General features: G+C 40.6%; 1 protein-coding gene across 2 annotated transcripts in view; it reads left to right on the forward strand.

Annotated features, from left to right (window-relative positions):
• The first annotated feature begins 7,308 nt into the window (after window positions 1-7,308).
• Window positions 7,309-25,737, forward strand: part of SHQ1 (SHQ1, H/ACA ribonucleoprotein assembly factor) — a 128,495-nt gene continuing 110,066 nt past the window's right edge. For both annotated transcript variants that reach the window (XM_004372703.2, XM_023727920.1), the window contains exons 1-5: window positions 7,309-7,640; window positions 11,645-11,709; window positions 13,400-13,522; window positions 14,260-14,420; window positions 25,473-25,585. In XM_004372703.2, coding sequence (XP_004372760.1) covers window positions 7,498-7,640; window positions 11,645-11,709; window positions 13,400-13,522; window positions 14,260-14,420; window positions 25,473-25,585 — 605 coding nt within the window. In that variant the 5' untranslated portion in view covers window positions 7,309-7,497. The remainder of the gene's footprint in view (window positions 7,641-11,644; window positions 11,710-13,399; window positions 13,523-14,259; window positions 14,421-25,472; window positions 25,586-25,737) is intronic.

The following is a 25,737-nucleotide window of genomic DNA, read 5'->3' on the forward strand; positions in this document are numbered from 1 at the left end:
AAAAAAGGAAAATTACAGACCAATATCTCTCATGAATATAGATGCAAAAATTCTCACCAATAGAATTCAGCATCATATTTAAAAAATAATACATGATGACCAAGGGGGATCCATACAAGGATGGTTCATCACTAGAAAATCAATCAATGTATTCCACCACATAAACAGAACAAAAGAAAAAAATCACATGATCATCTTAATGGCCACAGAAAAGGCATTTCATAAAGCCCGACACCCATTCCTGATAAAAACTCTTGATAAAATAGGAATAGAAGGGAAATTCCTCAACATAATAAAGGACATCTATACAAAACCAACTCATAGCGACTCACATTGACCCTGTAGAACAGGGTAGAACTGCCCCATAGAGTTTCCAAGGAGCAGCTAGTGGGATTCCAACTGCCAACCTTTTTAGTTAGTAGACAAGCTTTAACCATTATGCCACCAGGGCTCCAAATGAGTCAGAGTCGACTCGATGGCAAAGAGTTTTGTGTACAGAACCAAAAGCCAACATCTTTCTCAATGGAGAGAGGCTGAAAGCATTCCCCTTGAGAATGTGAACAAGACAAGGATGCCCTTTATCACTACTCTATTTAATTTAACATTGTGTTGGAAGTCCTAACTAGAGCAATAAGGCAAGACAAAGAAATAAATGGTATCCAAATTGGAAAAGAAGAAGTAAAACTATCCCTATTTGCAGTCTTCTGTACCCCAAACCAATTAGTCATGGTTGTGGGCCTGGGGGAGGTGGTAATGATTTCCTGGAGGCTCTCATTAACCTAGGGCAGTGGTTTTCGACCCTAGGTGATTTTGCCCGCCAGGGGACAATTGGCAATGTCTTGAAATATTTATGGTTGTCACAATCGTAGGCTGGTATTGGCATCAAGTGGATAGAGGGCAGGGATGCTGTAAACTGTTGAACAGCCTAGAACGTACAGGACAGCCGCCTACAACCAAGAGTTGTTGTTGTTGTTGTTAGGTGCCATCAAGTCGCTTCTGACTCAGAGTGAACCTATATACAGCAGAACAAAACACTGCCTAGTCCCAAGAATTGTCCAGACAAAAATATCGGAGGTGGAAAAACTGTGGGCTAGTGCAATTCTCTGAAGAAGGGAGTAGTAGTGAGCCACCAACAACACTAACTGCCCCTGACAGTGGTTCCCTGGCTCTGTAAAGGGCACCTAAGTAGTATCAAAACAGTACCTTCTGCAGATGCGTTATGAAGTTAAACAACAAAGGAAGCTTGGAATGCTGTTTGGTTAGCATTACTAGGTGATCCTGCATTTTATCTAATGGAATGGGACTTCCATCTTACAATATATTTGGCTAAGTCCTTAGTTATACTGCACAGAAATGCCATCAAAAACCTTACTGGGGTCAACTGTTGCCATTTTGGAGTTTCTTCAGAGCTTTACTGAGCTTGGGTAAAGTTGGATATGGACTAAATCCTACCTGAAATACCCATTACTGTGCTATGTTATTGCCAACACTGTGCTCTTTAAAAAGCTTAGTTCTAACAACTATAATTTGAATGGGCTGAAGGATTAGAGCAAAAAACAAAAATAGCTGTGCTCATCTATAACCAGTAATCAGCTGCCATTGAGTCAACTCTGACTCATGGTGACCTCATATGTGTCAGAGTAGAACTGTGCTCCAGAGGGTTTTCAATGGCTGAGTTTTCCAAAATAGGTCACCAGGCCTTTCTTTTGAGGCGCCTCTGGGTGGACTCGAATCTCCACTAGAGCATGTTAACCATTTGCACCACCCAGGGACTATGAGCTTAAATATGAAGGGTTTTAAAAGACATTGGAGTTATCCCTAGTGTAGAACTCATGGTCTACCTAATCTATATTCTGTTAGGACCATCCTTTAAACCTCTTTTACAATCCAGTACCTGTTTGTAGATTACCCATTAATTCATCTAAGCCCTCTTAGAAGCAGTTTATGACCTGAAATTGCAAAACTCTCAGGGTATCTAATCCTATTGTATTTACTATTGTTATATAAAAGGGTAACTTCTTTCAAACTTCAAAATGTGTCATCTAGTTTGTATTCTATCTCTATGTATTTTTATTCTAGTTTTGTGATTTATATTAATGCTTCTACTATTTTACTTATTTTTTCTCAAAACAAATTATCACCTTATTCAGTTCTTTTTTAGTTCTGATACTAATAAGAAGGGTCACCCCATGAACCACAGCCTCCACCAGCCTGAGCCCAGAAGAACTAGTTGGTGCCCGGCTACCACCACTGACCACTGTGACAGGGATCACAATAGAGTTTCCGGGACAGAGTGGGAGAAAAATGTAGAACAACATTCAAATACACACACAAAAAAGACCAGACTTACTGGTCTGACAGAGACTGGATGAACCCCCGAAACTACAGCCCCCTGACACCCTGCTAACTCAGAACTGAAGCCACTCCCAAAGTCCACTTTTCAGCCAAAGATTAGACAGGCCTATAAAACAAACAGTAACACACAAGGAACGTGCTTCTTAGTTAAATCAATTATATGAGACCAAATGGGCAACTCTTGCCCAAAAGGAAGATGAGAAGACAGGAGGGGACAGGAAAACTGAACTAATGGACATGGGGATCCCAGGGTGGAAAAGGGAAAGTGCTGTCATATTGAAGGGATTGCAACTAATGTCACAAAACAATATGTGCATAAATTTTTTAATGAGGAATAAAAAAGAAGTATCAACTTTGGATAAAATATTTACGATAATGTAATCAGATGGAAATATGGTAATGCTACATTAAATGAAAATAAAGAAAATATAGAGTATGATTCCATTTGTGCTTAAAAAATCTTTCTATATTTTTATGTACAACCAGAATGCTCCTTAGAAGCAAGGATGGTGAGACTATGTCTTACATACTTTGGACATGTTGTCAGGAGGGATCAGTCCCTGGAGAAGGACATCATACTTGGTAAAGTAAAGGGTTAGCAAAAAAGAGGAAGACCCTCAATGAGATGGATTGATACAGTGGCTGCAACAATGGGCTCAAGCATAACGATTGTGAGCATGGCGCAGGACCAGGCAGTGTTTTTTTCTGTGGTACGTAGGGTAGCTCTGAGTTGGAACCAACTCGACGGCACCTAACAACAACAACAATATATTTTTATGAATAAATAAAAGTCTGAAAGGAGGTACAAAAATATAATAACAGTAGTGCTTAAGGTGTAGTCTTTAAGCTCCATGCAAGATCCCACCACCCCCAAAAACAGTTCAGAGAATGAACGAGGTTAGAAATCACTGATTCAGGAAGTTATTTCCAACATAGGTTAAAACTGTCCTTTGAGATCACACCATCTTAATTGTTTATACGCATGCCACCTTCTGGAAACAAGGAGTATTTCACCACTAAGACTTTTAACAATACCAAAAAACCAAACCCATCGACCCTATAGGACAGACTAGAATTGCCCCATAGGGTTTCCAAGGAGTGGCTGGTGGATTCAAACTGCCTACCTTTTGGTTAACAGCCAAGCTCTTAATAACCACTGCTCCACTAGGGCTCCTTTCTAACAGTGGAACTCTGAAATAAGGCTGAAATTGGAGTTGTTTATAAAAACTAGATTTTTAATTTAACATTTAATTTTGAATCTTGAAGATCACAGTCAAGTTTGTCAGACCAGAAGAGGGGCTAATTTGATATACTTGTCATCAATAAGTTGGTGACAGAAAAAACTATTTCTAAAACACTGAAAGGCCATTCAAAAGTAAGCCTTAAGGAAATGGAAAAACAAAAAATAGTTACTGCAACCTTTGAATGACTCAATCAAAGATGAAAAATTTTGTGAAAGTTTCATTCTGTTTTCTGTCCAAACAGGGTTATCATGAAATGTTGAAATAATATTTTTATTCTAAAGTCATGTCTGTATCCAGAAACATGAACTCAGTTGGATCTATGAATCTGTATAGCTATGTCTCAAAAAACATACCAAAGTCAAAAAAGCAACAAAATCGACAAACTATTGGCACACTGCAAAATTACATTATAGTGTGATAATAGGATAATGCAACCATGCATGTGAAACCAAAAAGTAACAGGGTATATTGAAATGTATGCAGAATCATGAAGAGGCCTGCAAAGATAGTAAAAGGGTTTTTTTTAAAAAACAATTTTAATTCATCTTAATTAAAAAAATTAAATATTATCCAGATTTTTCCCCCCAGAAATCAACAGGATATTATAATTCCAGAAAAGTTGGGGAAATTCCTTTTAGTGTGTTTTGGGTCTTGTTTTGTGTTTAAAATCTGCCTCCCCAAACTTTCTAAGTTCTTTTTTTTTTTAATTTTTTTTTATTGTACTTTAGATGAAGGTTTACAGAACAAATAGTTTCTCATTAAGCAGTACACATACTGTTTTATGACATTGGTTAACAACTCCACAACATATCAATATTGTCCCTTCTCAACCTTGGGTTCCCTATTACCAGTTTTTCTGTCCCCTCCTGCCTTCTAGTCCTTGTCCCTGGGCTGCTGTGCCCCATTAGTCTCGTTTTGTTTTATGGGGCTGTCTAATCTTTGGCTGAAGGGTGAACCTCGGGAGTGACTTAATCACTGAGCTAAAACGGTGTCTGAGGGCCATTCTCTTGGGGTTTCTCTAGTCTCTGTCTGGCCAGTAAGTCTGGTCTTTTTTTGTGAGTTAGAATTTTGTTCTACATTTTTCTCCAGCTCTGTCCAGGACCCTCTGTTGTCATCCCTGTCAGAGCAGTCAGTGGTGGTAGCCAGGCACCATTTGATTGTACTGGACTCAGTCTGGTGGAGGCCGTGGTAGCTGTGGTCCATTAGTCCTCTGAACTAATCTTACCCTTGTATCTTGCTTTCTTCATTCTCCCTTGCTCCTGAAGGGGTGAGACCAGTGGAGTATCTTAGAGGGCTGCTCACAGGCTTTTAAGACCGAAAGGGGTTATTTCTGGGGAAGCAGAAGAGAAGAACAAAGTTGGGATGGCAGTCAAAAGAAATTATCATTATCTTTAATATTCTATTTTTTAAAAGGAGAATGAATTTATAATATGTAATTTAACAGTAATTAAACATACAAGAATAAAGACAATTCTTGTTTGCAAGGAGCCCTGGTGGCCCAATGGTTAAGGGCTCGGCTGTTAACTGAAAGTTTGGTGGTTCGAACCCACCAGCTGCTCCATGGGAGAAAGATGTGGCAGTCAGCTTCTGTAAAGATTACAGGCTTGGAAACCCTATGGGGCAATTCTGCTTTGTCCTATAGGGTCACTGTGAGTTGGAATGGACTCCATGGCAATGGGTATTGGTTGCAAAAAATTTAAATAACCAACCCTGTTATATGGTTGCAACTATCAGTATTTTGTGATGCAGCAGATGCAATATATATTCCTTATAAATAATAGCAGCACTGAAGCATGTAGTCTATTCCAATCACATAATAAAATATCTAAGAAGTGTATAGCTCTCGTTTGTAAAATGCTTTCATTTAGAGCTTCATTGTGGATAGTATAGTTCCAGTCTTAGTTAATTCTCTGGCATTAATAATTTAAAAATCTTAATGCTTGCGACCTACAGAAGGAGGTCCCATGGTAGATGTAAAGATTCTAGAGAAGCTAATTTGGAATGATTTAGTCAAAGGCCTATCTCAAGGGACACTTTGAGGGCCTTACTAATTCCGGGTTTGCATCAATTCATTGTCAGTATTGGTGCCCATTATTTACAAACATCTATATGGTTTAAAGCAGGCAGATTTGGGCTGGAATACCTCAGAATGTGAAACAAATAGGATAATATTAAAGGGAGTCAACTCTGTAGTAGTTTAGAACCTTAGCTCAGAGTTTCAGTTCCCATTGCACTATTATTAGCTTTGTGATCCTATGCAAGCCATGAGGGTATATGCTAATACCTACTTCACAGCTGTCAGGAGGGGCAAATGAGTTCATTATAATGGGTTTGGTTTAGTGCTGGCACATAGTAAGCATTCAACTAATGTTTGTTCCCCTTAATATTTTTTCTGCATCCTAGTTAATTTCAAGATTGTTTCCTCAGAATCGTAAAAAATTGAAAGTTTAAAAGGCTTTTAAGGTTATCTGATTCACTGCGCTAGGAGATGGTTTTCACTCCCTTTTCACTGATATTTAAAACCAGGAAATAAACACAATAACTGGAATATTCTACTTACTTATTGGGGGGAATGTTGTTGTTGGTCAGTGCGATGGAATAAATTTCAACTGATAGCGACCCCATGTGACAGAGTAGAACTGCCCCCATAAGGGTTTCCTAGCCTGTAATCTTCAGGTGCAGACTGCCAGGTCTTTTCTCCAAAGCCGCGAGATGGGTTTGAACTTTCCACCCTTCGGTTAGCATCCGAGCACACTGCACCACTAGGTCTCCACTAGGAGAATAACAAGAAATTAGAGAGAGAGAGAAGGGGGAAAGGAAGACGTAGCGAAAAGGAATATGTAGGGGAAGAAGAACGCTAAAGAGACCTAAGGAGACGAGTGGAAGAGGAGTTGGACGAGTAGAAGAACCGCAGAGAAAACGCAGGCAAGAGAAGTAAGGAAAATAGAAACAGAAAAGAGGGCCTCAGGCAAATATAAGACGAAAAGAAGGGAAGGGGTGAAGAGTACAGAGGACCACAATTCATCGATGCAGGTACGAATGTGGTTTAAGAGTCAAAAGCTCTGGGTTCTGATCATTGTAAAACGCACATGGCATAGATTGCTAACTTCTCTGAGTCCTGTTTTTCCTGCAGCTTCTTGTGCAGACTAAATTAGTGGGATGAACTCTTTGTAAACGAGAAAACCATTTAAATAAGGGATTAAGAAGAGCAGATAAAGTGACAGATAAAGACAGAGAGTAATGGAAATAAAAAAAAGAAAGGGAAGAGAGAACTAAGGAGAACTGTTGACAAGGCAGGCGAGAACTAAGGAAAACCACAGTAACGATGTTGCTGCGGTGGCTGCCGTGGCTGCTCCGACTCACAGAACGTTCACAGCTTGCCTGGTACGTTGTTAAAGTTTTACATGCACTGTTTCATACTGTACTTACAGTATCTATTGGGCTAGGTTCTAGTATTATCCTCATTTTATAGAAGAGATAGCTGAAGTATAGAGAGGTTACGTAACTTTCCTAAGGTCTTACAGCTGGGAAGTGGCGGAAAAGGGACTCAAACGCAGGTCTCTATACCTGCAAAGCCAATGCTGTTAAAATTTCTCTAAAGAGGACCCTGGTTCTATCTCTTCCACAAAGTTTACCCTCTGTTCAACTACTGCACCCAAGCCCCACTGGCCACCCCCTTTATCTTCCGGGCTGTTCTGAAAGCACCACCTTTTCCTTAATAGCGTCCCGTCTCCATGGAGATAGGCGTGAGGTGGGACTTCCTGCCTTACGCGCAAGCACTTCCGCTTCGAGCCGGAAGCGCCTTGAATAACAGGATTGACTCCGGCGTGTATAGGGTTCTTTTAGATACTGAGTGGCGGGAACGTTGTAGCCACCCGCACCTGCATCGGGCGCGGTGATGCTGACCCCCGCATTCGACCTTAGCCAGGACCCCGACTTCCTGACTATCGCCATCCGCGTGCCCTATGCTCGGGTCTCCGAGTTTGACGTGTACTTCGAGGGGGTCGACTTCAAGTTCTACGCCAAGCCGTACTTTCTCAGGTGAGTTCTGGGTGTCTGGCCGTAGGAATAGCGAATTTTGGGGATTCATTCATTCACTCATTGGAAAATTGCTTATTGAGGGAGGATGGAAAAGTGAGGGAGCGGTGGGACGCAGTTCTCGATTATTCCGGGATTTCTGCAGCTGCATTCGGTGCTGAGGAAGTGACTTCTTTAAGGCGTGCGTCGTTGTAGATGCTGCATTATCTCTTTCCCTTCTTAAATTCCCACGTTAAAGAGATTTCGAATCCACTTTAACACATGGCATTTTGGGACCACGCCTCCTTTCCAGCTTCGGACCTGTCACCCCGGTTCTCGTCTCTCTCTGACTTGTTCCTTTATCTTCCCTTCTCTGCGCGTTGGTCCTCCAGTGACCTCGGCCTGTTTGACTTTTTCTCAGTCCACGTTCTGTTTACATTTTTCTCCTTGCAGAACCGTAACAATAAGAGTAGTGATAGCTAACGTTGATCACCTTCAGTGTGGTGGGCGGGAATGCGCTAAGTGCTCTGTGTGCGTGACCTCGTTTAACTTGGATGGTAATAATCCTTGGAGATCGGTACTACTGCTAGCGCCATTAACGGAGAACATTGCCAGATTATTCTTCCTAACACATTGTCAATTTCTTGTTCTTCCCGTTCTGATTAGGTAAAATCCATTCTCCTAAGCTTTCTCATTCACGTGTAGCTTCAGCTTACCTTTCCTCCCCAAATAATTGTGTAATACGGACTTTCCCCTCCAGTCAAGCTGGTTCCTTTACTGGGCCTGAACACGTTTTATTCAGCTTTCCATTAGACCCTAACTTTAATCAGCCTACTTGAATAAACCACACTTTCCTGTTTCTTTATTCATTCGTTCAATTTATTTATTGGGCACATAGTATATGACAGGCTGTTCTTGGTATTGCGAATATAGTGGTGAACAAGACACAGTCCCCCCTCATGTGATTTACATTCTAATGGCGAGAGAAAAACAAGCATAAAAACAAATTGTGGTAAATACTATCAAGGGAAAGAAGAGAGTGTACTGATAGAGAATAAAAGGGACCTGTGTTTTTGTAACCACTCCATGGGATAAAGATTACAGCTTTGGAAACCCTATGGGGCAGTTCTACTCTGTCCTGTAGCGTCGCTATGAGTCAAAATCGACTCCACAGAACATTTTGATATTTTTTTAAAGTGATCACCTTTTTCTGAAAAGGTGATATTTAAGCCAAGACATGAAGAAGGAGAGGAAGGTGATGATAGTGGTAGCAAACATTTATTGAAATTTTACTCTAGGCTAGTGTTTTATGTGGATTATCATGTTTGATTTGAGGACAGCCGTACAAAGTAGGTTCTATTATTTGTGCTACAGATGAGGGACCAGAGACTTAAAGAGAAGTTCTTAAACATAGTCCTTGGTATCATATAGACTGGATTCTTTCTCACTGTAAAATAGAATTGTAAAATGAAATGAGATTGTAAAATTAGATAAAAATTTAAAAATAAAAACCACGTTGCTTAAATCTGTGAGTTTTGATGAAGACAAAGATACATGTGAAACAATTGAAAGAGCATTCTTTACACAGATTTAGTCATCCCTTGGATAGCAGAGGCTTGGAGGTGGGCACACCTGGATCTGAGCACACTTAGCAGTTCGTGACTTGGGGCAAGTTGTTGTTGTTGTTAGGTGCTGTTGAGTTGATTTTCCACTCCTAGCGACCCCTTGGAGCCCTGGTGGTGCAGTGGTTAAAAGCTATGGCTACTAACCAAAAAGTTGGCGGTTTATATCCACCAGCCACTCCTTGGAAACCCTGTGGGGGGGTTCTGCTCTGCCCTATAGGGTTGCTGTGAGTCAGAATCAACTTGACTGCAGTGGGTTTTTTGGTCCCCTTTTTTTTTTTTTTTTGGGGGGTAGCGACCCCATGTCACAGAGTAGAACTGGTCCCATAGGGTTTCCAAGGCTGTAAATCTTTATGGAAACAAAAAGCCAGGTCTTTCTCCCTCAGAGCTGCTGGGTGGGTTCGAACCACCAACCTCTGGTTAGCAGCCAGGTGCTTAACTGTTGCACCACCAGGGCTCCTTTTGGGCAAGTTATTTAGTCACAATTTCTTAATCTGTAAAGTGGGACTCATATTAATGATTTTAAGGCGTTGATGTGAGGATTGAGATAATGCTCACAAAGTGCTCTCTACCATGCCTGGTAATTAACTACGTGTTCACTAAATGGTAGGTATTATTATTTATTGAGGGCCTACTGTTCTAGTTATCTTTTGCTTCATAACCAACCAAACTTAATGGCATAAAACAACAACAGTCATTTTACTATCTGTCCTGTTGTCTGAGTCAGAAGTTTGGTGAGGGCTTGGCTGGGCTGTTCTGGCTTGAGGTCTTTAATGCAGTTATTGTCAAGTGGGGGCTGGACCCTGAACAGCAAGGGCTGAAGCAGCTGGGGGCTGATGGGACATCTCTCTTTGTGTAGTCTCAGGGCCTCCCTATGTGGTCTCTTTGCATGGTCTGCTTTGTGTTTCCTTAGGGGAGTTGGACCACTAACGTGGTGGCTGAGGATTTCAAGAGCGTGTATTCTAGCGAGCAAGGCGGGACCCGTATCACCTTTTATGACCCACCCTTATAAATCACAGTGTCACTGTATGTGACTTTGTACTGTTATATATTGTATTGGCCACAAAAGTCCCAGAAGCTCACTAAATCTTTGGGGAGGGGACAGAGACCACATCTTTGGGATCCATGCCAAAGTCACTGTTGTAAGAAGAGTGTGTGAGACGGGCCATCTTTCAAAATGCATTCTGCTACAGTATACTGAAGATGGATAAAACTTGGTCCCTGTCCTAGAGGAATTGATAGTCTAGCAGGAGAGGCACATCTGTAAACAAATATGATCCCACTATTATGCAGTAAGAGTAATGAGATAAATTTATCCATTTATCCATTAATTGCTCCCAAACAGATCTGAGTTTGGAACATACACTATCACTCAAGGAACTATTAGGATCAAAGGTGGTTAAGTTGGGAAACACTGGGCCTTTTGGGTATGCCATTTTTTGAATTGTTGGAGTAGAAAGCAAGGGGGAGAGGAACGGGAGGAAAGCAGGCTAAAATTCGAAGTTTAGAATGGAAGGGAGCGGAGCTAATCTGCCGTGCTGATGAGTTTAAATTATCTAGTCAACATCAGGCAGCCGTAGAAGCTTTTCGGAGCCTCAATGGAAGACTGAAAATAGGAAAATCAGTTCATTTCCTTTTGTATGAAAGAGGGAAAAATCCCATGTTAGTAATAATGAGAAGTGAGAAAAATGAAACTTTCATTTGTGGGTTTTTTTTTTTTTTTTTAAACTAGTAATTTGCCTGATACAGGCAATTGATTTTATTTCTTCTTTGTTTCCTATTTCTTGACTTTTTATTGTATTTTTTTATTTTTGAAGCCAATTAGTAAACTTTTGTTTGAGTATCTCCTGTGTTAGGTGCCAGGTATATAAATAAACCTCTTGTTCTTTGGAAGGGGAGAAGTACTGTAACAATAGTGATAACTAACATCTGTTGTGTCTTTTCTTTTTAACCATCTGTTTTATTGGAGACTAGGGAGTATTCAAGGTTGCTAGGTGGCGAAAACGGTTTGCAACCGGCTGCTAGCCTAAAAGTTGGCAGTTTGCACCCACCCAGTGGTACCGCAGAAGAAAAGGCCTGGTGTTCTGCTTCCATTAAGATTATAGCCAAGAAAACCCTATGGAACAGTTCTACTCTGTAACACATGGAGTCACCAAAAGTTGGAATTGATTCTCTGTCAACTGACAACAGCACGGGAGTATTCAAAGAGAAAGATGCGTCATCTCTGATTTCCTTTACCTGGGGAAGGAATCTAAGTTCTTTAGTTTGTAAAGTGTGAAAGAAATGCTGAGGAATTTTCTTTAAATGATTGATAGATTCCCATGGGTAAATGTATACTGTCATTGATGATCACTTAGGCTACTTTGTAATTTAAGGACTTCATAAGACCTTACTTTACATCTGCAGATTAACCCTTCCTGGAAGAATTGTAGAAAATGGAAGTGAGCAAGGGTCCTATGATGCAGATAAAGGTATTGTGTTTGGAATTTTTTGTGTTTTTTTCTTTGAATTCTTCATGTTAGATTAACTGTATAATAATATTTCAAGAGACGATGGGGAGCTTTAGATGTGCTGCAAGTGCCGTCTGTCCCTGTCACTTTTTTCTGTTTCTTTAATGTTGAGTGTCTGTTACCCGTGGATTTCTTGACAATTGTTATTTCCTCAGGCTTTTAAAACATTTTACAGTATTCTTCAAAGCAGAGTTGCGTTAGTTAAGCATTCTGGTTCTGTTTTCCCAGATGTTTTATTTTCTACTTCCCTTATGTTCAGGACATGTTTAAAAGTAAAAGTTGGAATGTGTAAGGCAATTGATTATAAAATTTGTGGTTGATTTATAAGCTGTTGAAAGGAATTTTTCTTTTATAATTTCAAACTTAAATTTTCATAACATGTAGGTGAGAGGAACTGTCTGTCCATGGATGGCACTTAAAGGCTGATTGAATTTTCTTCTTATGATTGATAAGCCCCTCATTTTGACTAGCCTTTATGAAGCCCTGGATTTTCCTTTGCTACTTGATCTGGAATAAGAATACCTTGTGTAATTTATTCAGTGAAAATTTATTGATCTCAGTGAACTAGGGTAAAGGAGGGAGGGTGGGAAGAGTTAAATGACAAAGTTCTAACCCATAGTGCACTGTAATTAATGTGATAATGAAGTGTAATGAAACTATCTTGCTAGGTACTAAATATGCTTTTAATTCAGGTAGGTTGCAATACTGAAACAAAGTTATTAAATTTTAAAAGTACACAGGGGTTAGGAAGATTGTATCTGTGGAAATACTTGGGTTGAGTTGTATTTGATATAGTAGAATACACTTCAGTATGCTGAGAGAGAGAATGTTTTAAAATATAAGAGTAGTAGATAATATAGTAAGTTCATAGGGGAGCCTAGGTGAGGTTGATAAACCCAGTCAAGGAAAGAAAAGACAAGCATAGATAGAATTTGTTTTGAGTCTGCCTTAGACAGAGTTTAGGAATATATCACTTGAAATAAACCAAAGAAATTTTATTAAGCCGTAATTGTTTTACTCAAGATTTTGTATGTTTTTGAAATTGGCTGTTATTCGCTATTGGATTGTCATATAGTTGCTGTGTGCTGTCCAGTTGATTCCAACTCATAGTGACCCTATATGACAAAGTGGAAGTGTCCCATAGAGTTTCCTAGGTTGTAATCTTTACGGGAGTGGCTGGTGTGTTCAGACCACCTACCTTTTGGTTAGCAGTCAAGCGCTTAACCATTGTGCCACCAACCCTCTATTGGGTTAGGTATCCCGATTTTTTTTTTTTTGTGAGTCCAGAAATATATTTTATAAGTAGCTATTAGTTAATTCTAAGCTATTATCTTCTTAGCCATTGATTTTTAGAAGTTTTGACTTGGACTCTTAGAATTACCAATTGGTTATGGTGATAACAACATAAATCATTCTGCAGCTTGAACAGATTAATTTCTTACAGAGGTGATAGCTGGATCAGTGTTTCTGAAAAACCCTGTTTGAGCGTTTTTCTCTCTTAATACTTATTTACTAAATCTATAATAAAGGCATAATTTTGGAGCTTTATGAATTACAATTATGTTTTACCAAGATGTATATTTCTTAGATATATTTGTGAAGCCTTTGAATATTTTAATCTGTCTGAGCATAAAACAAATTTATCTTTAAGGAGTTTTTACCATTCGATTGCCAAAAGAAACTCCCGGTCAGCATTTTGAGGGGCTGAACATGCTGACTGCTCTCCTTGCACCCAGAAAATCCAGGACTGCGAAACCACTTGTGGAAGAAATAGGTATGTTCGTTGCAGTTGGGAGGAAATAAAGATAAAAAGGAATATTTGGAAAGCTATGTGTTTGTAGGGAAGAAGAATGTAGTGAATTGGAAATTGGTTCTTAAGGTGACAAAATCAGGTGGTAGACACTTGAAAATATTTCATTTGGTGATATATAATTTAAAAGCATAAAGAATCATATTGAACCAGCAGATCAGTCACATTTTTTGACCAATTGAAATAGCATCTCTGTCTTTGGCAAAATATTAACCTCTTGAGCTAAGATCAGAAGTGTACCATTCAATGAGTGACGTAAAGTGCCTACCACCTAGATCAAGAAATGCAACATTTCCAACACCCTGGAATCCTGCCCTGTGTCTCCTCCCAGTTACTTCTCCCTCCTCTTCAAAGCCATCAGTTTCCTCAGCTTTGCCAGTTTTTGAATTGTGTGTATAATTTTTACAGTATGTGTTCTTTTTTGTTTTTCTTCCCTGAGATTTATCCATATTGTAGCTGAGGTTCATTTGCTTTCATTGCTATAGAGTATTCCATTATGTGACTACACCACATTTATTTATATCCTGCTGTTGGTAGACATTTGGGTTGGTGCTGTTTTGGGGCTATTACCAACAGTAGTGCTATTCTTGTCCACTGTTGGTGCACATGTGCAGGCTTTTTTTTCCTACACTACTTCTTTCTCGAGTAGTAGCTAGGAAATCTAGCACTTTTTAAAAAAAATTAGTATTGCACATGTTTAGGTGCTTCAGAGATTTCTGAAGAAGGCGTAGAAGATGATGATGAAGAATTTGACTGGGAAATCGAACAGTCCCCCTACGAGGAGGTATCAGAAAGTGCTTTGAATCCGCAGTGCCACTATGGATTTGGCAACTTACGATCAGGAGTGTTTCAGCGGTTACAGGTATGCTGTCTTTCTAAAAGACCTTGATATATAGGGTTTTACCCTTTGGATCTCTGGCTATTTTAATTTCCATTCTGCTTACACTTCGAGGTTTGTTACTCTGATCTTTTTTTTTTTTAATGTTTATCTCTGAAGATCATTTCCTCTACAGTGAAGATAATAATAGCACCTCTGATTGTTGTGAAGGTTACATGAGGTGACATGTCAGAGCACAACTCCTTGCACGCAATAGTCAGGCAGATGTTTGTTCCCTCCATTGCGTTAGCTGTGCTGTCTAGCTGTTCTGCTTTCACAGATGTCCTGTTAATTACTTTCTTTTTTCTCAACTTCATTCAGTATTCTAGACATGAAATTCTGAAAATACTAAATGGAACCCCTGGAAAACTATATATACTTAGGAAAAATGAAGATAATGTGGTTACAGTGTGTTACTTATGTCTTGTCTGTTTTATATGTAAATAAGACTGGCATATTCCTGTGAGAATGAGATTGTCTTTTGATTAAGTTGATGGGCAGAAGGCACTATTGACTATTTGTTCTTGATGGAAGTTGAGTGTAATCTCCTGTTAAAACCCAGTTAATTCTCAATTGGGCTAAAAATGAATGACATGGCTTTTTCTCTGTTCCTTAGACAGCTTAGGACATTATACTACATTTTAGGCTATGTAGGGAGGTTGAAATGAACGAAATGGATAGGAGAGATTTTGAATCATTTTGTACATATGTTATTTCATAGAAGACACATCCTCTAAAATGTTTTATGATGAAAGTGCTCAACTGCTGACTTGGGGTCTTATATTTTTTCCCTTTGGAAACAGGGATAAGCGGTTCCTTTTACTTCATCCTTAACTGGATAGGGAGCCCTAGTGGCGCAGTGGTTAAGAGCTTGGTTGTCAAGCAAAATGTCCTATAGGGGTGCTGTGAATCGGTTTTGATTTAACTGAATAGAGGATATTAAACCTGTTTCCAAAAAACCTGTTGCCATCAAGTCGATTCCTACTCATAGCAACCCTATATCCTTTGGAAACAGGTTTAATATCCTCTATTCAGTTAAATCAAAACCGATTCATAGCAATCCTATAGGACAGAGTAGAACCGCCCCATAGGGTTTCCAAGGAGCGGCTGGTGGATTCAAACTGCTGACCTTTTGGTTGGCAGCCAAGCTCTTTAACTACTGCACCATGAGGGCAAACCTGTTCAGAGTATGGTATAGTAAGACATTTGTTACTCCACCAAGGAAAAGTAAAGGATCCAAGTTCTGGTCCAACTTCTACCTCTGTTTGTATTTGTGATACCGGGTCAGTTATTTCACCACTATTAAGTTTCTTCTCCTCTTTATAATAGGGATAAATTTACTCATCTACTTCTTAAGGTGGTTTTGAAAATTTAATGAGATACTGCATGTGAAAACTCTTGGAAAAGATGCTATAAAGACCTCTACCCTGGAAAAATATAAAATGCTATCAAGATTCTTTAAAGGGAAAAAAATTGGAATTCCATAGGAGCAGATAATGCTGATGAAATATTTCCCTCAAAAGCCTTAGATGTTTTTCTGCTGAAAAACATCTCTCCATATTCTCTGTCTCCCGAATCACATTCCTTGGTGATCTCTGAGGTGGCAGATAATGCTGATGAAATATTTCCCTCAAAAGCCTTAGATGTTTTTCAGCTGAAACACATCTCTCCATATTCTCTGTCTCCCGAATCACATTCCTTGGTGATCTCTGAGGTGGTTAGAATAGAGTCAGCTTTGTCTGCAGCAGCCACTATAGTGAATGGACCCCAGTTGTTTGGCCAAGAAGAGCTTGTTTGTGGTCAGTCTGTTTCGGGCTTGCCAGTGTAAAGTTACAATCACATGATAGTAAATGTCACACAGGCTAAGTACAGATTATATATTCCGGTTAAAAGTTCTTCCTGAGACAAGGGAATCTGGTTTCTTAATTGCTGCTGGTGTTTAGAGAAGATCCTCTTGAGGGTTTCTGACTGGTTGCTGATAAGATGCAGAATGCCATGAAGTGAGCCAAGCCAAGTCCCTGTTAGATCAAAAATTCTTGTACTTGTGTTGAAAGTGTTCACTAAATATGTAGTTTAGCTTTTTTAAAAAAGGGTATTATGAAATATTCTTTATATATTTTTGCATATATTAATTAATACACCAAATACCTAGATAGCTGTCACTCAGCTTAAAAAATAAAACATCACCAGTATAGTTGAAGTATACCTGTGTATCCTTTCCTGATTGCATCTCTCTCTTTCTCCATCAGAAAAGAACCACTGAATTTAGTATTTATTATTCCTGAGCATTGAGCTAGATTGCTTAAAATCATTGAGCTGTTCTTTCAAATTTAAATGAATGAACATTTGCCTTTCTAAAACAATCTGAATGCATAATACCCTTAATGTAGGAAAAAGTAAAGCTGTGCATGTGAGAAACTCTAAGGGGTAATGCAGATAGAAATACTGGCAGTAAGCAGTGCAGGTTCCTGACCCCACGTGTGCAGTCCTGGGATCCCAAAAAGTTCTGAAAACAGTAAGTTTTTTAATGTTTAATTTGCTGGCAAAGCCTGGTCTAAACTGATGTGAGTCTTTTTTTTTTTTAAATCCTACTTAGCTTGCATATTAAAAAATTTTGCTATGGAACTATTGATGTATTTGAATATGGGGTGCTGCCCCAGACTTCTGAGAGGGTTTAAATAAAATATATTACTTTTGTAAGCTCTGCAAGAGTCTGAATTCTGAAGCTCATTTTGCTCCCGGGGTTTGGATAATCGTATGGACCTGCAGGGTTTGTAGCTGCAGCAGCAGCAGCAGCAGCAGCAGCAGCAGCTCACAGTTACCGAGTGCATCCCTGTGCCGGGCACTATGCTGAGCACTTTGCATGCATCACCTCAACACTGCTATTCCATTATGGCATCATTACTATTACACCTGCACGTTTTCCTAGTGGAAAAACCAGTACACATATGTAGTCTTTAAAGAAAATTGCATTTTTTATATTAAATTTGAGGTCTGTAGTGTCCTTCATGACAACTAGGAGATTATCAGAACTTTTGAAAAGCATATGTAAACCAAGATGCTGAGCATGAAAGGACGCCCTCCTTGGGGTATTAAGGTAGCTATAGTTTATGAGATATTGCCAGAAAAAAACTTGCATAATTGATATTACTTGTAGTGTTCTTTTACAACTACTGTATTGTGACAGTCATACCGTGTGGCTAAAAACTCACTGAGCATTAACAATATGACAAGATTAGCAACACGACTCTTCTGTGTCTCTGGGTAGTGCAAATGGTTAACGCATGCGACTGCTAACTGAAAGGCTGGAGGTTTGAATCCACCCAGAGGCTCCTCGGAAGAAAGCCGTGGTGATCTGCTTAGAAAAAATGAGCCATTGAAAACCCTATGGAGCACAGTTCTACTCTGACACACATGGAATTGCCATGAGTTGGAACTGACTAAAAGACAACTAGTACAGTTGGAAGAAATTGTAATAATTATTGTTTAAATAAGACCTTTGGGAAATCACTTCTAATTTAAAATAATGTATTTAAAAAACTTCAGCATTTTCTCAACTAGTGTTTTCTCACAAGTATAGAGTTTCTGTAGTTCTGCTTTTGGATAAGATAATATCCATAAACTTCCGTTGACTGCTCATATTTTATTAATATTTTTACAGCCTCTTTTTTTCCCCCTAAATGAAAAATAGCTTTATATTATCTGATGATAAAAGCAATACATATTCATCGTAAAAATATATAAAAAAGGAAGTAAAAATCATTCATAATTCTAATTCACAGTTATCTTAATTAAATAATATAACTCTTTATGTGGGTGAGTATAGCCTTTCATACCTTTTTCCCCTTCAACCTTTTACACAGGATTTGCTTCTGTAACTTTAGTATTGTATACTGATTATGAGAAGAAAATAAAAATATTTTTGCTGAAACAAATTCTCTTTGAGTCCCCTTCCCCCACCGCCCCCCAACACACACACACACACGCGCGCACACACACACACACTCTTTCCGTTTTGAAATTACTGCCAACCGCCAGGGTGCCTTGGAAGACTGCCCTGGCTGCTGAAAGTCAGGGCTTTACAGCAAACTACTGGTGGCTGTGGCTGCCAGCAGCAATAATCCTGGAGTCTCTGGGCGCCAACCCAGCAAGCTCCTGGGACCACTGCTGCCAGCAGCCACAGGATGTCTGGCTTGCTGGCCCTCTTCTCCCTCCATTGCATCAGGAGACCTGAGGCCGTTGTTTCCAGGAGACCCACTGGCCAGATATGCACATAGTCCTTCCTCTTCTCTCTGGACAGTCTCTGCCTTATCTATGCCTTCTTGTTGTTGCTGCTGCTGTTATCTGCTGTGGAGTCAGCCCTGTCTTGTGGTGACCCCATGCACAACACAACAAAATGCTGCCTAGTCCTGTGCTATCCCCATGATCAGCTGTGGATTGGACTGTTGTGATACGCAGGGTTTTTTCATGGGCTGATTTTCAGAAGTAGATCTCCAGGCCCTTCTTCCTTGTCCCTGTTAGGCTGGAAGCTCCGCAGAAACCTGTTTAGCAGCATAGCAACACACAAGCCCCAACTCACAGACAGCTGGTGGCTGTGCATGACATGCATTGTCCGGGAATCAAACCTGGATCTCCTGTATATTGTTGTTGTTGGGTGCTGGTGAGTCAATTCTGACTCATAGCAACCCTATAGGACAGAGTAGAACTGTCCCATAGGGTCTCCTAGGCTGTAATCTTTACAGGAACAGATTGCCAGGTCTTTTCTTCCATGCAGCGGCTGGTGGGTTTGAACCACCAACGTTTTAGTTAGCAGCCCCGCACTTAACCATTGTGCCACCAGGGCTCCTTGTCTCCTGCATGGGAGGTAAAAATTCTGCTACCAAACCACCATTGCTGCCTAAACTTGCATAAACCTGATTTAAATCCCGCATGACTTTTACTTTGGAATGCCCATCTTTAAATAACTATAATAACTAGTAGCTATAACAATGCTTTAAAAAGAAATCACTTTCTTCCTGTTGTGGAACTTTAACATTTCTCTTCCTCTTTGCTTCCTTCCCTTTGCTTAGTTGATGCCTTAGACCGAGTCCTGCACCCCAGGCTAGCTTTGCGTTTCCATTTGTTCCAGTTTCACTTTAGGGTCCACGTTGACCAGGGCACTGTGTATGGCTGTGCCTGGTACAAGCCAGAGGGTGGGGCGATGTTCCCAGTCTGCTGTGTACAACTTACACAACTCTACGGGAAGGCCCTGAGTCTGGAGGCAAGGGGGAGAGGAGGTCGAAAGGAAGGACAGCTGCGTCCTCATTGTTTATTTCTCATTATCGCAGAGCAGGGGCCTTGTCTGTATGTTTATTATTGGATCTCCAGCACCCAGAACAGTGCCTAGCACATAGTAGGCCCTCAGCCACTATTTGCTGAATGCATGATTTCATACTGAAGGCTGGGCACAGTGCTGGGGATACAGTGGGGAAGAAGAGGACACCCCCACCCTCATGGAACCCATATTATGCTGGGGAGACAGATGGTAATCACGTAAACAAAATAATTCAGACAGTGACAAGTGAAGGAAAACGGGTGATGTGAGAGACTGGGGGTACTCCTTCGGCTAGGAGGCCCAGAGAAGGGCCCTTAGAGGAGGTGACATTGCACTGAATCCTAAATGGTGAGAGGGTACTGTCAGTGCAGAGGCTCGGAGCTGGGACTGAATTGGTGTGTTCAAGAAATGGAAAGAAGTTCAGTGTGTGGCTCGAGTGTCTGAGTCAGGAGGAGGACAAGCTCTAGTTCATGCAGGGCTTTTATTTTGTGTGTGTATGTGTGTCTGGTTTCGTTTATTAGCATAAACCCCAAACCAAACGCCTTGCCAACGAGTTGATCTGACTCATAGTGACCCTTTAGGACAGAGTAGAACTGTCCCATAGCGTTTCCAAGGATGTAAATCTTTACGGAAGCAGACTGCCACATCTTTCTCCTCTGGAGCGGCTGGTGGGTTTGAACTGCCCACCTTTCAGTTGGCAGCTGGACACTTAACCACTGCGCCACCAGGGCTCCTTTACCATCCCCAACCCATACCAAACCCATTGCCATCGAGTGGATTCCAACTCATAGTGACCCTCTGAGACAGAGCAGAACTGCCCCACAGGGTTTCCAAGGCTGTAATCTTAAGGAAGCAGACCTGGGCTCCTTTTTATTAGCATAGAGGTTTTTTTTTTTTTTTTGGTAAATATATTGGTAACAAGACGTTTGCCATTTCAACAGTCTTCACATGTATAGTTCAGTGACATTAAATATGTTCATCATGTTGTTCAAACATCACCGTGAACTGTTCACAAATGTCTCCATCACTTTAACCAAAGCTTAGTTGTCCCCTAAGCGATGTGTCTTCCTCCTCCTCCCCTCCCACCCCTGGTAACCACTAATAAACTTTGGTCTCTATGCACTTGCCTATTCTAGATGTTTTATATGAGAGGGATCATGCAACATCTGTCCTTTTGTGATTGACTCTTTCTACCCAGCATAATGTTTTCAGGGTTTCTCCATGTTGTATGCCTACATCAGGACCTCATTTCTCTTCATGGCTGAGTAGTATTCCATTGTATGTTTGTACCACATTTTGTTTATCCTTTCTTCTATTGATGGGCATTTGGGCTGTTTCCCCTTTTTGCGTACTGTGAGCAGTGCTGCAGTGAACACGGGTGAACAAGTATCTGTTTACGTTCCCTGTGCAGGGCTTGAGCTGTGGTAAGAGCCTGGGTTCATTCTCGGTACAGTCCATTCATTGTCTGAAATGTAACATCATCTACAAAGGCTCACAGATTACTCCCTGTTGTTGACCTTGTGTCTGGTCCAGGTGATTACGTGAAGCAGAACACTTTAATCTCCATTTATTTCTTGTTATTACTACTAGCAAGTGAAGAAAGCAAAGCTGGGGAGGTTAAGTGCTCTCAGTGGGAAGTCACCCAGGGAGTAACAGAGTGGCAGTTGAATAGGAAACAGAGAAAGGAAACCAGCACTATTGAATTTACCAAGCCCTGTGCTTGATGCCTTAAACCTGAATTATCTCATTTGATTCTCACTACAGCCTGTGGTAGACAGAATATGGCTCTCCAAAAATGTGTGTACATAATCCCTGGAACCTATGAACAGATTACCTTACCTGGCACAGGGAGCTATGCAGGTGTAAGTTAAGGATGTTGAGATGGGGAGAGTATCCTAGATTACCCAGGTGGGCCCAGTATCATAAGGGTCCTTATAAGAGGGAGACAGGAGGGTCAAAGTGAACAGAGAGAAAGTGATGTGATGATGGAGGCTGAGGGAGAAAGACAGCGTGATGCGGGGCTGCAAGCTAAGGAATATGGTCAGCTTCTAGAAGCTGGAAAAGGCAAGGAAATGGATTCTGCCTAGGGCCTCTAGGAAGGAACACAGCCCACTGACACTAACTTTGGACTTTTGACTCCAGAATTGTAAGACAGTAAATTTGTGTTGTTTTAAAGCACTAAGTTTGTGGTAATTTGTTATCACAGCAGTGGGAAACTAATACACAGCCCTTCATGGAGGTGTCGCTAGACTTATGTTACAGTAAGGAATCTGGGGTTCAGGGAGGTTACACAGTTAGACTGGACCTGGGATTTAAGTCCAGGCTTGTCTAACTCTAGCCAGTTACTGTTGAGTTGATCCTAACTTGTGGTGACCCTATGCGTGTCGAAGTAGAACTGTGCTCCATAGGGTTTTCAGTGGCTGATTTTTTGGAAGTACACCATCAGGCCCTTCTTCTAAGGCACCGCTGGGTAGACTCAAACCACCAGTTTTTTCTACCAGCAGCTGAGTGCCTTAACCATCTGCACCACCTAGGGACTCCTTGTCTAACTCCGAAGTCATTCTTTTTCTACTTTATCAGGCTGTCTTCAGAAGTGTAGGGGGCAGGGTGGGGTTCAGGGAACTCCTTAGGGCCAGAAGAAGGAAAGAAAGGGGTGACTCTAGGGTGCTGGGGAGAGCGACTTGGTGTCCAGGGGAGGCAAATGGCTCTCGCAGTTACTCAGCTACCATGAGGTAAGTCCTGTGGATACGTTACAACCCTCCCCTCCACCAAGGTCCTCATGGAAGCCCTCTTGCCAGCTCTGGCCGGAGGAGCTGCTTTCAGGCAGGTGAGGAAGTAGGGCAAGAGGGGAAGAGTCCAGTTTGCATTGCACAGGAAGGAGTTACTTCTGGTGGACTGCATTGGAACTCTGAAAGTATTTTCCCATGGAAACATTACTGCATGCTTATTAAGTTCTTTGTATCATCAGTACTCCATTTTAAGTACATTATGAATTGAATAACTCATGGATTGCCCTGAGACTCTGCTATTTATAATAGTATTTCTATAGGAAAGTATATTCTAAGTCTCCAAAAAGTGAATTGCAAAGGAACTTTTGGAATGTAAATTTTTATGCATTTGGGAACAGCCAGTAATCTATTTTTTGCCCAGAATGTTTGTACTTAGCAGTATTAAGATGTTCTGAATGTTCCAGTGATACCCAAAAAGGCCCCTGGATCCTTTCATTGTATCAGAATGTGCTTAGATTAAATATTGCTAACCCAGTAAAACCTGCAAAAGCTGGAACCTGTGTAAGGCGGATACCTGTCAGAAAGGAAAACTAAAATATTTTCCTCTAAAACAAGCGATAGAAAGGTGGTAAGACTGCACCTGGCAAAGGGGAGAAACTTGTGAGACCTGGAAAAACAAGGCAGTTCCATTGAGTTTCGTTTCTCACAGGTTTCACTGTGTTACTTGAACTTAATGGATTCTGGTTAGGCTAAGATAATTTTTTTTCATTATGCAAGATTTTTTTTTTTAGTAAAGCAAAAAGAAAGTTTTATTTGGCTCACATTCACAGAGGCAAAAGCAGGAAATGAACAAGCATGCTGCCAGAACCATGTCTGCCTGAATCCAAAGAATATTACAGAACAGACAGAAGTGGGAAAACGGACAAGTATGCTGCTAGAGTCATGTCTGCCCCAGTCCGAGGAACTAAGTTACAGAGTCATCAGTATATATTCACATTACAAATGGGCAAAACCATTGAAAGCTTCACCTTTTCACAGATTGGCTAGAAACTGCTAAAACTCCGTAATCCTACATTTTGAATTGTCTTTCTCAACAATCACTTACAGGTTTCAGTAATGACAGTCAGGAGGGTCCTCATTGGTCCAACAAATCTTACTGTTCACTAAATGCTAATAAAAGAAGATAAAAGTGGAAAGTATGTGGGTCTTTTGTGTCATTATACGGGAATTTTCCTTGTGTGGGAAAAGGCCCCTGGATCCTTTCATTGTATCAGAATGTGCTTAGATTAAATATTGCTAATCCAGTAAAACCTGCGAAAGCTGGAACCTGTGTAAGGTGGTTACCTGTCAGAAAGGAGAACTAAAGTATTTTCCTCTAAAACAAGTGATAGAAAGGTGGTAAGACTGCACCTGGCAAAGGGGAGAAACTTGTGAGACCACTTTCATTGTAGTGGTTTACATTCAGCAGCCCTGGTGGCATAGTGGTTAAGAGCTCATCTGCTAACCAAAAGGTCAGCATTCAAATCCACCAGCTGCTCCCTGGAAACCCTACTCTGTCCTGTATGGTCGCTATGAGTCAGAGTCCGCTTGACGGCAGTGGGTTTGGGTTTTGTTGTTGTTGGTATGAGGCATGCAATGAGGCAGTGGTGGTGCAGTGGTAGAATTCTCACCCTCCTTGCCAGAGACCTGGGTTCCCTGTGCACCTCATGTACAGCCACCACACGTCTGTCAGTGGTAGTTTGTGTGTTGCTGAATGCTGAACAGGTTCCAGCGGAGCTTCCAGGCTAAGATAGACAAGGAAGAAAGGCCTGGTGATCTACTTCTAAAAATCAGCCAATGGAAGTGGAGTTGTCATGAGTCAGGGCCTACTTTGATGACAGCTAACAACAACAGGTAGGCGTGAGCTTGAATTCCTTTTACAAATCTGTCCTTCCAGTTTATCTCCACAACTTTACCAAGTTACTTCTCTTGATTTCTTTCCAGTTAATATTCTTTAAGCTTCTTCCAGTTTTTGTACTTGCTTTGCTTGGGGGTTGGTGGTAGGAGTGGGAGTTGAAGAAAGGGAAAAAAAAAGTATAGTTATTAGGAATTTTTTGCACTGTGTAAGGTTTCTTTACTTCATAATTGTGATCAAAAAAATAAAGATCATGGGGTTTTCTAGGCAGTTTTCCTAATGTACGTGTATTGTGTAGGATTTGGCTTAGGAAACGTGTTACATATCATTATGTGTACCTGTTGGTAAACACAATTTCAGTAGAGTTGAATATTAATTAGATTGTTTTATAATTTTCAAATGGAAAGTCACATGCATCAAAATTGCCCTTGAAAATCCTTAAATCTGCTCATAAAGCAGCATGTACGCGGTTTTGTGTATGTAGTCTTACATGGTAATTCTTATTTGAAGGGCCCTGGTAGCGCAGTGGTTAAGAGCTCGGCTGCTAACCAAAAGGCTGGCAGTTCGAATCCACCAGCCGCTCCGTGGCAACCCTATGGGGCAGTTCTACTCTGTGCTACAGGGGTCACTGTGAGTCAGAATCGACTCAGCGGCAATGGGTTTGGTTGTTTTTTGGATAGGAAGAAACAAAAGGAAAGCCTGTGTGTAGATGTCTGATATTCAGACCATTCTGTCTTTAATAACTTTCAAATCTCCAGGGGTAAGTGGGGAATGGATAGAGAACGAAATGCTCCTGCTTGCTTGTAAGGGTTTACTCTAGTCTGTTTTTGGTGTTAAACTTTTATAGCATTAATACGTGCTAATCAGTTTGTTTGTTATAAGGATTAAATGAGACAATTTATCTGAAAGCTTCCAACAGGGCCTGGCAAGTATAGGTGCTTACCAAACGTTTGCTGGATTTGAATCTAAATGCTGTAGATAGTATCATGGCTTACTGATCAATTAGATTTTCCTCATGTTTTGGCATTTTGTACAAAATTTGGTTTTTAAATACTCAAGTAGATGCTAGTGATGATTCTTTCTTTTCTGGGTGTTCTTAGGATGAATTGAGTGAAGTTATTGATATTAAGGATCCAGATTCTATTCCTGCAGCTGAACGAAGACAGAAACGCCTGGCTGCCGAGCTGGCCAAGTTTGATCCTGATCATTACCTGTGAGTATTGAGTGTTTTGAGGATTAAATAATTTGCTTGAAATTTCTTTTTTAAAAAACTGAGTGTCATTTTAACTATTCTATGTATGTGCTTTTGGAATTCTAGGAATTAATGATGGCACAGAGCCTTCATTGACATTCTAACGAACCTAC

The sequence above is a fragment of the Trichechus manatus genome, unplaced genomic scaffold, assembly GCF_000243295.1.
Source record: "Trichechus manatus latirostris isolate Lorelei unplaced genomic scaffold, TriManLat1.0 scaffold00020, whole genome shotgun sequence".
Lineage (NCBI taxonomy): Eukaryota > Metazoa > Chordata > Mammalia > Sirenia > Trichechidae > Trichechus > Trichechus manatus.